General features: G+C 39.9%; 2 protein-coding genes across 3 annotated transcripts in view; one reads left to right on the top strand and one right to left on the bottom strand.

Moving 5' to 3' along the window:
- itga3b (integrin, alpha 3b) overlaps nt 1-10,662 on the top strand; it is a 115,815-nt gene extending 105,153 nt beyond the window's left edge. For both annotated transcript variants that reach the window (XM_020606187.1, XM_020606186.1), the window contains exons 6-26: nt 552-756; nt 1,253-1,446; nt 1,787-1,875; nt 1,971-2,104; nt 2,444-2,530; nt 2,618-2,685; nt 2,814-2,959; nt 3,096-3,242; nt 3,368-3,465; nt 4,159-4,327; nt 4,588-4,662; nt 4,787-4,866; nt 5,184-5,261; nt 5,420-5,522; nt 5,822-5,995; nt 7,167-7,295; nt 7,829-7,942; nt 8,089-8,187; nt 8,266-8,391; nt 8,628-8,783; nt 9,136-10,662. In XM_020606187.1, coding sequence (XP_020461843.1) covers nt 552-756; nt 1,253-1,446; nt 1,787-1,875; nt 1,971-2,104; nt 2,444-2,530; nt 2,618-2,685; nt 2,814-2,959; nt 3,096-3,242; nt 3,368-3,465; nt 4,159-4,327; nt 4,588-4,662; nt 4,787-4,866; nt 5,184-5,261; nt 5,420-5,522; nt 5,822-5,995; nt 7,167-7,295; nt 7,829-7,942; nt 8,089-8,187; nt 8,266-8,391; nt 8,628-8,738 — 2,426 coding nt within the window. In that variant the 3' untranslated portion in view covers nt 8,739-8,783; nt 9,136-10,662. The remainder of the gene's footprint in view (nt 1-551; nt 757-1,252; nt 1,447-1,786; nt 1,876-1,970; nt 2,105-2,443; nt 2,531-2,617; nt 2,686-2,813; nt 2,960-3,095; nt 3,243-3,367; nt 3,466-4,158; nt 4,328-4,587; nt 4,663-4,786; nt 4,867-5,183; nt 5,262-5,419; nt 5,523-5,821; nt 5,996-7,166; nt 7,296-7,828; nt 7,943-8,088; nt 8,188-8,265; nt 8,392-8,627; nt 8,784-9,135) is intronic.
- Nucleotides 10,663-10,797: 135 nt separating this feature from the next.
- The window catches only part of ace (angiotensin I converting enzyme (peptidyl-dipeptidase A) 1), a 16,347-nt gene continuing 14,960 nt past the window's right edge, over nt 10,798-12,184 (bottom strand). Inside the window, 1 exon segment of the mRNA XM_020606366.1 lies at nt 10,798-11,407. Coding sequence (XP_020462022.1) covers nt 11,190-11,407 — 218 coding nt within the window. The 3' untranslated portion in view covers nt 10,798-11,189.

Raw genomic sequence — 12,184 nt, 5'->3', positions numbered from 1 at the left:
TTTCCCACTGTAATTCCTCTTGTTTTTATATTGCTTACGAGGACAGTTCCTGTCATATACTTTCTTGAATATATTTAAAAATTGCTCATATGCTTTATCTAAGTCTCTGTAAACTGATTCCCAGTTTTGCCCCATAAAATCCTCTTTTAGCCTCCTTACAGCATGTTCATCCGTCACCCTCCTATAGAAAAGATTTGTTTTTGGCCTCTCTTTTCTATACTGGCCCTCATAAACCACAAATACTGGTAGATGATCACTTATATCATTTATAAGTAATCCACTTGTCATTTTGCTGTCAATAACATTGGTAAAGTAAATATATTATCTATTAGTGTTGCATGCTGGGTTGTTACTCTACTTGGTTTTGTAATTTTTGGGTATAAACTGCATCTATATATTGTGTTAATAAACTCCTCAGTTCCTGTGTGCTTGTTAGGATTTAACAAATCTATATTGAAGTCACCACATATGAACATTAATTTATGACTTATTGTCAAGTATTTTTATATATATATGTTTTAACAGTGAATCTTTAATGCCTTCTACCACAGGTTATTCAGTTCTTGAAGAGAAGAAGCTGTTGAGCTATAATGACTACACAGTGGTGACAGGGTCTCCCAGGGATGAGTCCAAGGGCTCTGTGATGTTTGGGACAAAGTTTGACAACAGCATCAAGCTGGTGCTCTCCATCCCCGGAGAACAAGTGGGCTCCTACTTTGGCAGCAGCCTGGCTGTCACTGACCTCAACAATGACGAGTGCGTCTCTTCACAGCTCACTGACAGTTGATATTATATTTAGCCTTTTCTTTCTTATACAGGACATTTCATATTTAAGAACATTATTCCTTGTTTGGATCTCCACAGTGAACTGACTAGATGACTGCTGGGGTTTCACAGGGGCAAGCATTATGTTTACAAGCATAAGTTGTGTTTTTCTATGCTGGAAATCAAAAAGGCTGTTTCCTTCATGTCCTTGCTTTGAGAGTAACCTCAAATTGGAATTCATCCATTCATTAGTTCTAAAAAGATGTATATAGGAGCTGGCATTATAGAAGGAAACCTGTCATATCAGCAGCTCAGAAGGCGTCGTCATGATACAGCCATGTATTTCCCTTTAGTCTATCAGTGAAATATTGTTGGATATCTACATTTGGCCTTCAAGAGGTGTAATGTTGGTGATCATGTTTGATCATATTTGGGCTGTACTGGTATATTAATGTATATATTTGTATGTTTCCTCTGCTTGTTCCAGCTGGAATGACCTGATTGTGGGTGCACCATTTTACTTTGACCGCATGAAGGATCAGGGAGGAGCGGTGTATATCTTCATGAATGAGAATGGATCTTTTCAAATGAATTCCACTGTGACACTGAAGGGTCCATCGCACTCTGCATTCGGCTTGGCAGTCGCTGCTATTGGTGATGTCAACCAAGATGGATTCCAAGGTACAGTACAACTCTGAACTCAATACAAGTTGAAATAAAGCTAAATAATTGTGGGTTTATTGCAACATGTTTTTTCATGATTTTGTCTCCACCCTCTGTATAGTAAACTGAGTTATCCCATCAAGTCTTTAAAAGAAAACATGATGGGCCATGTTGCATTTTACACCATCTAAAAGCTGTACAAAATTGCCACCACTGGCTGTTTGCTAGTTGTTATATAATGATGTGCTGCCACCTAGAGGTCTGCTACATTCTCTGCTCAGACCTTCCTGAGGTTGTTTTCAGCAGTTTGCCTCTCCACATTTCCTTGACATGTCACTCCACCTATTACTGAGTGCAGATTTTGCTGTGGGAGCTCCATTTCATGAGACAGGAAAGGTCTACATTTGGATGGGAAGTAAAGAGGGAATCTCAGTGGAGCCCAGTCAGGTAATATCTGACTTTATACCATGGATGCCCTTCAGACGTAACTGATAGAGTCCAGAGTCATTGTGGTGATCTTCCATGTTTTAATGTTGCTCCAGGTGATTGAGGGTAAGTCGGTGGGTAATGGATTCCACACCTTCGGCTACTCCATCAATGGAGGGATGGACATGGATGACAACAATTACCCTGACATAGTAGTTGGCTCTCTGGATGACCGCATTGCGCTTCTCAGGTAGAAATAAAAAGCAAATTAAGCATATTATTGTTGTTTTGAGTAAATATGACAATTTTACTTTAGTAGTTTTTCATTCAAATAAAACATCTTACAAAAGTCAGGTAAACTATGGGATAATAAAAACTTTTTGTTAAACTGAAAATGATATCAAACATAAAACAAAAGATTTGTTCTTAAAAAACACTAACATAATAAAACTACTTGGAAACAGTTCAAATATACATTTTGGAACCTTACATGGAAGATGTTGCTGGTTTTTGACTTTAGATAGTAACAATGTGTACTTTTTTCCTCAAATACAGTTTGATACCTTTATTTCTTTTTATTTGCATTCAGAGCTCGACCAGTCATCCACTTAACAAATGGCTTCACTGTGGACCCTAAGATTGTGGACCCCAGTCAGTGTGCTGGAAATGCACCATGGTGAGATGTTAGTTCAGAATATATCATTCTGAAACTGGCTTAGTTACATTTTGCTAAACGTTGTTAATGCACCTTTGTGTGTTACAGCATCACAGCGACTGTGTGTATGTCTTTCACTCTAAGCAATGGAAACAGAGACTTCAAGAGAGATATCAGTAAGCAGTCTTCCTTTCATAGATGATGTGATGTTTTCAGATTATATCAAATTGTCAAACTACTGTACTACCAGCTAAACACTTGTCTCAGCATAATATAATGTACAGTTTGTTTGCACCCTATAAAGCGGTGAAGTACACGGTGGATGCGGACATAGTGAGGAGGAGAAGTCCTCGAGTGACTTTCCAGAACAATAATGGTAACACCTACACTGGGTTACTGAGCCTGCCATCATCCAAAAACATGTGTCACACTCTACAGCTGGGTGTAGTGGTAAGGTTTCATACTACATCGTGTATGTGTATTCATTTCTGTTTGTAAATGTGCATTTTGTTGAATTAGTGGCACAGACTTTTAAATTATTACTTAATATTCATATGCTTATTTAACTTCTTGGATGAATTACCAGGCACCTGTGAGGGACAAACTGGAGCCAGTGGTCTTTTCTCTGAAATTGGCCTTAGATGAACAAAAACCTAGCCCTGGGCAGAGCCTGCAGAACCTGGACTTATTCCCAATTCTGAACAAGAAGCAGAAACTCTCTCAAACAGCTGAGGTATGGAGTGGTGCAGACACTACATTGATAGGGTACATTTTAAATCACTTAGTGAAGCACAAGTACATGTGACAGTCCTCCTGAAAAATATGATACTTTAATATTATTTGTTCAATTTCCTGCAGATTAACTTTCAGAAGGAGTGTGGCTCAGACAACAAATGTACTAGTAACCTGCAGCTGACAGCTCAGTTTGTTGACACAGAAGATAAACCTTACCCCAGGTGAAGATTAAGCCCTTTTTGACTGAAAAGTTGTAACTGAAAACGTGTATTCACATAACAACCACTGTAAAAAAGAACAGGATAATATTTGGGGAAATGCACTTAATCACTTTCTTGCCAGGAGATATATGAGAAGACTGGTACTACTGCCATGTCTGTACAGTATGAAGCTACTACCAATAGCCACTTAGCATTATCTTAGCATAAAGTCAGGAATGAGTAATATATCCCATTGTGTAATCCATACAAAGCCAGGTTAGCTGTTTTGTGCTAAGGTAAGCTAACGCTATCCTGGCTGTAGCTTCATATTAGGCATACAGATATAAGAGTGGCGTTGGCCTTCTCATCTTACTCTTGGCAAGAAAGCTCCTGGCTGTAGCTTCATATTTGGCATACAGATATAAAAGTGGTGTTGCCCTTCTCATCTTACTCTTGGCAAGAAAGTTATCTCTTTAATGCCAGTAAACAGTATGGTGACTTTAAGCTTATTTCCTAAAACCAATACAAATGAGTGTAATGAATGGTAATGACACATTCACACTAGTAGGCAGGCCCTGGACATAAGGCCTGAATGTATTGATTAGTCCAAAATATCAAAAAATAAGTGTATAATACATGTTATACATGCATTATTTATATACGTATTTTTTGTTGCTTTGATTATTTTAGACTAATTAATGTCCCTATATCCAGGCAGGGCAAATTGCAGGTGCTTCAATTCAGCAGCAGTATGAAGATAATAAGGCTGATGGTGGAAGTGACTAACTTCCCTACTGGTGGGAAGCTGGCTGAGGACGCCCACCAGGCCACGCTCAACATCACCATCCCTGATGCACTGAGATACTCTGGCGTCAGGTCAGCGGTACGTCCACTGGAGGGCAGCAGATGTTTGAGAAATGTCCATTTATTAGTTATTTCCTCTTGCAAAGTCTTAAAGAACTTATAATAATAGCAGAAAATTACAGTTAGTTTGTACTTTAAAATAGATATTAAAATAGAAGCTATTCTTAGAAGAGAAATACAATATGTACTGATTGCACTTAGTTTCAAATGAATCTTCAGTCTCTTAAATTACTAAATTTCATAATTGAGTTTCCTGTTTTCATGTGCTGTTGTGTTCAGGACCCCAATGTAGAATGCACTATAGAAAACACAGTGATCTGTGAACTCGGGAATCCACTTAGAGGCAATGAAAAGGTACGTTTTCTCTCTCAGATTTTTCATCTGCTGTGTGGGCAGAGTTTTCTCTCTCAGATTTTTCATCTGCTGAGATTAGTTTCTGACACTTCCATTCATTTCATTCCACTGGTTTCATCTTCAGGTGTCACTTGCCCTCAAGTTTGAGACATCAGGGATCAACCTGTACACACAACATATTGAGTCCCAGCTGCTTCTGTCCACGTAAGGGATTAAGATGAAATCTCTTTATACTGTATCTAAGGTTAAAGCCTAAAAATGACTCTGAAGTGTCCATTAGAGTTGCAGCAGTTCAGTTTTTGCAATGGCACAGCACTATAGAGGCATGTTTTATGTCCACATTTGTTTATACTTGGGTCCCAGTTTTGATTCTACAGTGCAGCATTTTGTAGGTGTTTTTCATTTTTTAACATTTTTTAACTTCGTTGCAACATTTAAAATAGCATTTTAATCATCCAAGATGATGTTATTCTGGCTTTAATGTCATCACTAAATGTTCTAATAAGGGTTTATTTCTTCAGTCTTAGTGAGCAGAGTGACTTGAGTCCTGTGCCTGTGGCGCTGCTGATTGAAAGCACCATCCTCCCCTCCTTCTCCGTGTGAGTCCCATTATCTAAGAAGTTACTTTGTATATATGGACAGTAAAGAGCACAGAATTGGCATGAACACTGAAGCACTGAATGGTACATCACATTATCCTTTACATCAGTTGTTCCTTACGCAGTGTATAATCACATCTAACTCTCACCCTGTTCAGAGCGAATCAGTTGGTGCAAACACAATTCGGTGGGACAGTGATGGGCGAGTCAGCCATGGTCAACACCAGTGACGTGGGCAGTCTGGTGGAGTTCACCTTCAATGTGAGTCACCTCCACCGCTTAGTCTATGTTAGACACCAGGACTGTATAGTGCATCTACAGTACATGTGCTACTCACCCACATTTCCCTCATCTCCACCCTTCCCGTCTTTGAAGCCAACACTTCTACTGGTCAGAAGTTTAATACTGTGTGGGAAAAGAATTGTGTGAGCTGTGGTTTGTGGTGTAAGCATAACCAGGGGTGGCTACTATTTAGGAATTACAAAGTCACAGTCACATACCAGATTATTATTTTGATTTCTATTAAGGATGCTTTTTTATATTGCTTTGTTCTGTCCTAGGTGAACATGAGGGGGCAGCCCTTGGGAGACTTGGGGACATTGGCTGTGGAGTTTGAGTGGCCTTTTGAGGTAACCAACGGCAAGTGGCTGCTGTACCTGACGAAGATTGTTGTTATGGGTGAATCTGAGATGGAATGTAACCCTGAAGGGGTAGTCAACCCGCTGAACCTAACTGTAAGGCTCTTTTATACTCTTTAGTATACCTTTTCTTCAAGTGGATTGATGTTTCACTCTCTTTTCCCTCAGTTGATCATGTTGATACCCAAATATCTTGGTCATCCTCACATGATGTTCAGATTGAGACAATTGAAACCCAAACCTGACACAGGCACTGCAGATTACACATTATTGGGTTGATCTTCAACCTGAGGCCTCTGAGCCATGTTTTTTTTACTTCCTATCTCCGTACAGTCAGTGGTCCAAAAGCTTTTCTGTTCTTATAGCTTAGTGCTGAATACACCATGACATACACACATCTAAAATGTTTGATTACTGAGCTGTCACAAACTTGATCATATGTAAACAGAGAGGTAGTAGTAATGAAAGGTCTAGAACAACAAGCCAAGACTTTGCATCCATGCTAGCAATTCTGTGAGGTTGTACCTAAGCATACACACACAGTTTTGAGCTAAATGCTAATGTTAGCATAGTAATATCCTCAGTGCTACAGTAGCCTACTGATATTTGGTGGGTCTTAATTTAGTATGTTTGCCAATTAGCACTAAACAACGTACAACAGAGGCTAATGGGACTGTCATTAGTTTTTCAGAATGCCAATAGGTCCTAAACCAAAGTAGGAGACAAATTCAGTTTAACCAACAGACAGATGTCACCACAGAGCAGCATTTACCTGCACATGAATCTTAAACTGCAAAATGTCATCATGCTGTTACTGTTTCAGAAATGTAACAGTGCGCTTCATGAACTTTACTTAAATGGGCTGCTATTAAGCAACATTAAAATGACTTTAACGTAACAGCAGGTGTGTTTTGTTCACAGGTTTGTTACATATGCTGAAATTCTGCCTGACATCATGTGAACTGAAGCTGTCTGTGTAGGACGAATAAATGTCAGTGGTAGAAAAGTGGTGTGAAGATGGTCTCAGTGCCAAACCACAACTGTTCAGAAATACATTTAGGAAAAAACATCTGTGTTGCAACAAACCTCACAGAGCCCCAAATAGAAAATCATAATGCGTGTGGCCTGCATTTAGACAGTGAGAATCACGATGCTATTCCTAGAAGAATTTTATCAGAACCAGTAATTACCACTAACCCTCTGACGCAGTGTCTCCGTCTCCTCAGCTTCCGTTTTTTATATTCCCGTCTCTCTCTTGTCTTTCCAGTTGTTAGGGGGCAGATCTAAGCGTGCTAAACGGCAGATTGTGGTGGATGAGGATGTGACCCAGCCACACATTATTGAGCCACAGGCAGCCAGTACACTGCTCCTCCACAGGAAAGAGACCTACCTTTTGGTAAGAAATTGATCTGCCTCAGTGCCCTCATGAACAGCTTTCACCTGGCATTTGAAGTATATTTTCTCACCTCTCCTGTTCAGCAGATGCACATATTTAGCTACAGTAATACAAACCAAAGAAATAACATCAAAGCAAGTTATAATGAAAAATGTAGATACATTTTAAACCTAAACTTTATGCCAAATATAGCATATTTACAAAACGTGGTCCCCCAATTTCACATTGACCACAAATGTCAGCACAAAATGTAATGGTATTCCATCCAATATTGGTTGAAACATGTTAGCTAAATACCACTAGCACTGCTTTCATCCCATTACTGAGAACCAAGTGACTTTCTGACTACTGTATATTAACAGTCTCCCTTGTCCTCCAGGGCTGCAGTATATGTACTATATAGGACTAATTACATTACATTTTTATTAATGCCTGTATAGTTCTTATTTAGCCTGTGCACATGCTAAGAAATTGGTAAAACAATGTAATTGTCCCTGTTTGTTCACTTGTTTCTTTCTCATTGTGTGTTGAAGGAATGCGCCAAGGGGACAGCAAACTGTGTGACGTTTACCTGCCCACTGCTCAACATGACAGATTCAGCCAAGATTTATGTCCGGTCCCGTTTATGGAACAGTACAATGCTAGAAGTACGCTGACTGGTTACAGTCACACACACACATACACACACGCACCCGCTGGGTAGAGAATATACTCTCTCTGGGTTCTGGGCATCTACAAGCTTTGACTTCTTTGTGAAAATTTTTTTATGCTGTGTGTGTGCATCTTCCTACAGGACTATACAAATGCTCTGAGAATTACAGTCAAGGGTCAGGCTACACTGAAGCTCATTACAGATAAACCAACCATCAAGATGGACAGTCAGACCACCACGGTGAGTGATGATGACAATCGTGATGATTATGGTCATGATACTGATGATTTTACTTGACTCTCACCACCATTCTTGTAGTTCATAGTGGAAATAGAACCAGTGCTGGGAGTGGAGATACCCTATGAGCTCCCGCTATGGATCATCATCTCTGCAGTCGTAGCAGGAGTCCTACTACTAGGAATTATCATTATTATACTGTGGAAGGTGAGACTACAGATCACACTGCACTACAAATATGGATATGCTGTAATTCTTCAGACAATAGCTCTGAATTTCTCCAGATGTGCTATTTACTTACTGACACCAAACATCTTCACTGGGTTATATGATAGCTGCTGATCCATTTATCTGACATCTACAGTATAACGTCCACATTGAGCCAGTAGTCTAACCTTTAACCTACCCCTTCCCCATGCACCCTCCTCCTACTCCACCCCCAGTGTGGCTTCTTCCAGAGGGCCAGCAGGAGGGAGATGTATGAGGCCAAGTCCCAGAAGGCTGAGATGAAGATTCAGCCCTCTGAGACAGAGAGAATGATTGAGGACCACTGAGGGCCCCACAGGTCCCCCAACAGCACTCACCTGTAGGGCTTTTGGGTAAAAACACCTATTCAGTTAGATTGGGCTTGACTCAGCTTACTACTACTACTTCCTGTCTCTTCACTTTACACCAGCTTCTTGTAGTTACTCTAACTAAAATTTCTCTTATTTCCCGTTCAGGCTGACACTGTGCATTGCAATGCTGACCACTTCTTATCATGTTTGTTTCCACTGCTGTCTTCTTGTCTGTCCTACTCAGTAGGATATTGCAGATCTCTGTTACCTAACTTGATGTTCTTCATGCAGCTTTTGAATCCTAAATCTTCCTCTTATCCTAAATCTTCCTCTTCTCACCCATGATGCCAGGTTTTCTGGTTTTAATGTTGCCTCCTATCTCTCCTCCCGCTAGGCTGGATTCTTCAAGCGAGCCATCTACTACCGGATAATGCCAAAGCATCAGGGAGTGAAAATTTGCAAGGCTGAGCGCTATCAGTTCAATCTGGGATTTCAGCCTGAGGAGCCCCAGAAAAAGTACTGGCTCACTAGCTGGACAGAGATGCAGCATTACTACTACTGAGGCCGTTACTTTGAACCCTGATTCACTCACTGTCACACTGGGCCAGGCAAAGAACACTGGGCTCCGTTGGGCCACATGGATTTTGCAGTGCATGGACCAACTGTGGATAGTGCATACATTTTTTTCATAGATTTTATCAACATTTTCCAGTGCAGCAGACTGAACATTTGAGTTTCACAGATTGTAATTTGTTAAGTATTTTTACAGTGTTGTACAGTGGAACTGGGGTTGCAGAAAAAGAGTGAATAGTCATTTTTTTAATTGTCGCAGGTTTTTATGTACAAAAATTAGCATTTGCATCTATGTTCTCATTTCTTTTATTTTTTCCCCTTTCTGAATCCTCTGAGCAACATTTGTCACATTTATTTCTACTGTGTCTGTTTTCCTCTCTAATCAGAGGAATGGATCTGTTGATCTTCTCTGTGCTTGGATAAGTCCTTCCTGCCCTGTCTTCAGTCATCACTTTGTGGCCAGTGGGTGTAGACTATATAAGGGTTTAAACCCACATCAGCTGTTTTGGAAATCATATTCATCTGCACTTAAAATATGTTGACCAGCATCCACTATATTATGAGTGAACAAATATCTTTAAATGAATGTCCATGTCATAGATTGGCAAGCATTTTATAGTCTAGCATCCCAAATGGAGCTATGGTTGTAGCTCTGACCTCATATGAGGAACGTGACTTTGTAAGCCACATGGAAACATTAATTTGCTGGTTTCAGGGAATGAAAAAGGAGCGGTACAGAGGAAAAAGCAGGAATCACTGGTGAATGATGTAGTTTGTAGCTTAATTTCCCACATTCCACAGCCAGAGTCACTGAAGCAACAACAGCAATAGCTTCTTGTTTGAATATTTGTCGATGAGATCACCTTGGTACTTGATTATTTATTAAACTGCCTTCTGTTATTATAGTGAAGAACCTACCTGGTTGTCTTTAAACATGGGCACATACAAGGAGTCACAACACTGGATTAAGTAATACATGATATTATATCTGTCTGGTGAGTTTAAGCTCTAGCATAGACAGATATATTATGATTTGTACATAATGAGAAGTTATGTTGAATTGAGTATTTGAGTGAACGCATTGGCTTTTCTTGTTTCACTGTTAGATTTTTGTACAAAACACTAAACTGACACTTGGATTGTTTCTAAGCCATCATGGCCTCCGCTGAGGACAACCTGGGTAAAGAGAGGACAGTAGCTGAACTGTCTCTGATGTGACTGTTTGTGTACCACTCTAGTCCATGTTATCTGAGAGCCCACAGGTACTCTCTTGTGGCTGTGGATGGCACAGAGGCTCCATTGTGAGTAAAGAGGGAACCCAATGCACAAACTCTGTTCTCTGTAGTGGTGGTGGTGTTTTTTTTTTAGCAGTTTCAATGTAATTAAATTGTTTTTAACAAACTTTACAATCCAGTCGCTACAATTTCTATAATGCACTGTTAAACCACACAGGCAGATTATATAGTTCATGTCTTTGTTAGTCCAGTTTTCTCAGCTTACTATGACCTGGATCACTGAGAATCTGCACCGACATTTCATGTCTTTATTGTGGAAATGCAAAGGATTCAACAAAAAAAGTAATAAGATCAAATATTCAAGAATGTTTACACAATTAATGCCTTTACAAACATTCATTTTAAAACACATGCTCCCTAAAGATTCAAGTATTACAAATAAATTACAAAATTGAGCAGTTCTTTTGCATAGGTAAAATAATTTGACTTCAAATGTATACAATAAATATATGAGACTAGATACGGAGGCAGATGAAGAGGAAAAAAGCTAATTTGATCAGATGTACTGTACAGTACACAGAAACACTGATGTTCACATTGTGGTTGGTACTGTGATGTTACAGTAGGCCGTCACTGACGACTAGTCCTTTTGTTTGAGCTCCATCATGGACGTGGACTTTGGAGACTTCTTTGTCTTCCTGTACTTATAGGCCAAGAGGATGGTGGCCACCAAGAGGACCACGCCAAGGACCAGCAGGATCCACTGGCCAGCTGCAGCAGCTGAGTTGTCCACGCTCATACCCAGGAAGTCCACATTATTGTCCACTTTATCGTCCACTTTACTTTCTTCAGCTTCACCTGCAGAGCGCGCAAACGCACACACACACACACACACACACAAACAAAATACTAAGTAAGCACTATGCTGGATTGGTTGTTTTTCACTCTCTCACAAACTCCCTCATTCACATTTAGCAAACTGCAGATTGCTCCACAAGGGGGAGTAGTACAAACATTTCAAGAGGTGTTCTACACTTGACTGCTAGTGGAGGCTAGACTAGACATTTTGCCACCTGAGCCACCTGCAGCCAACCACCATCACATCTACGTGTTCTTTTTATAGCTGAATATTTATGAGTGAGAACATTTACATTTTGCACTTGTGCCACCTTATAGCTAAAATAACTGAGGCGTAAATGCCAGTGGATATGAAATTAAATTCAGTCTGTGCCACATACCAACATGCAAGTTATTTCAGAAAACCCAAGTTTTTTATAAGCCAGATATTCAGCAGCAAAGACAAAATATCTCTTTCTCTGCAAAGTACCAGGAGGACAGGGGTGTGACGTCTATACTGTTCCTATCTACAAATGGCAGTCATTAACCCCCTATATCTCTAAACTTCTGTATAGCACTACTAATGTTGCTGCAGTCGCTGTCTTACAAAATAACTTTAACATGCTACTAAATCACATAATAATAATCAAAATCATAGTAGGCAGCTTGCTCCCTTTTGACTTGGTGACTTGGTGACTTTTGCATCTAAATCATTTATTTCTCTCTTAATCTCTCCAACAACAGCTGTGTTCTTTTGCCTCACTTTCTCTCATAGCTCTCTCTTTTACTCTTTTGCTG

This window comes from Monopterus albus, unplaced genomic scaffold (genome assembly GCF_001952655.1).
Source record: "Monopterus albus unplaced genomic scaffold, M_albus_1.0 scaffold76.1, whole genome shotgun sequence".
Taxonomy (NCBI): domain Eukaryota; kingdom Metazoa; phylum Chordata; class Actinopteri; order Synbranchiformes; family Synbranchidae; genus Monopterus; species Monopterus albus.
The sequence above is the reverse complement of the archived record's forward strand: the minus strand, read 5'-3'. Positions and strand labels throughout refer to the sequence as shown.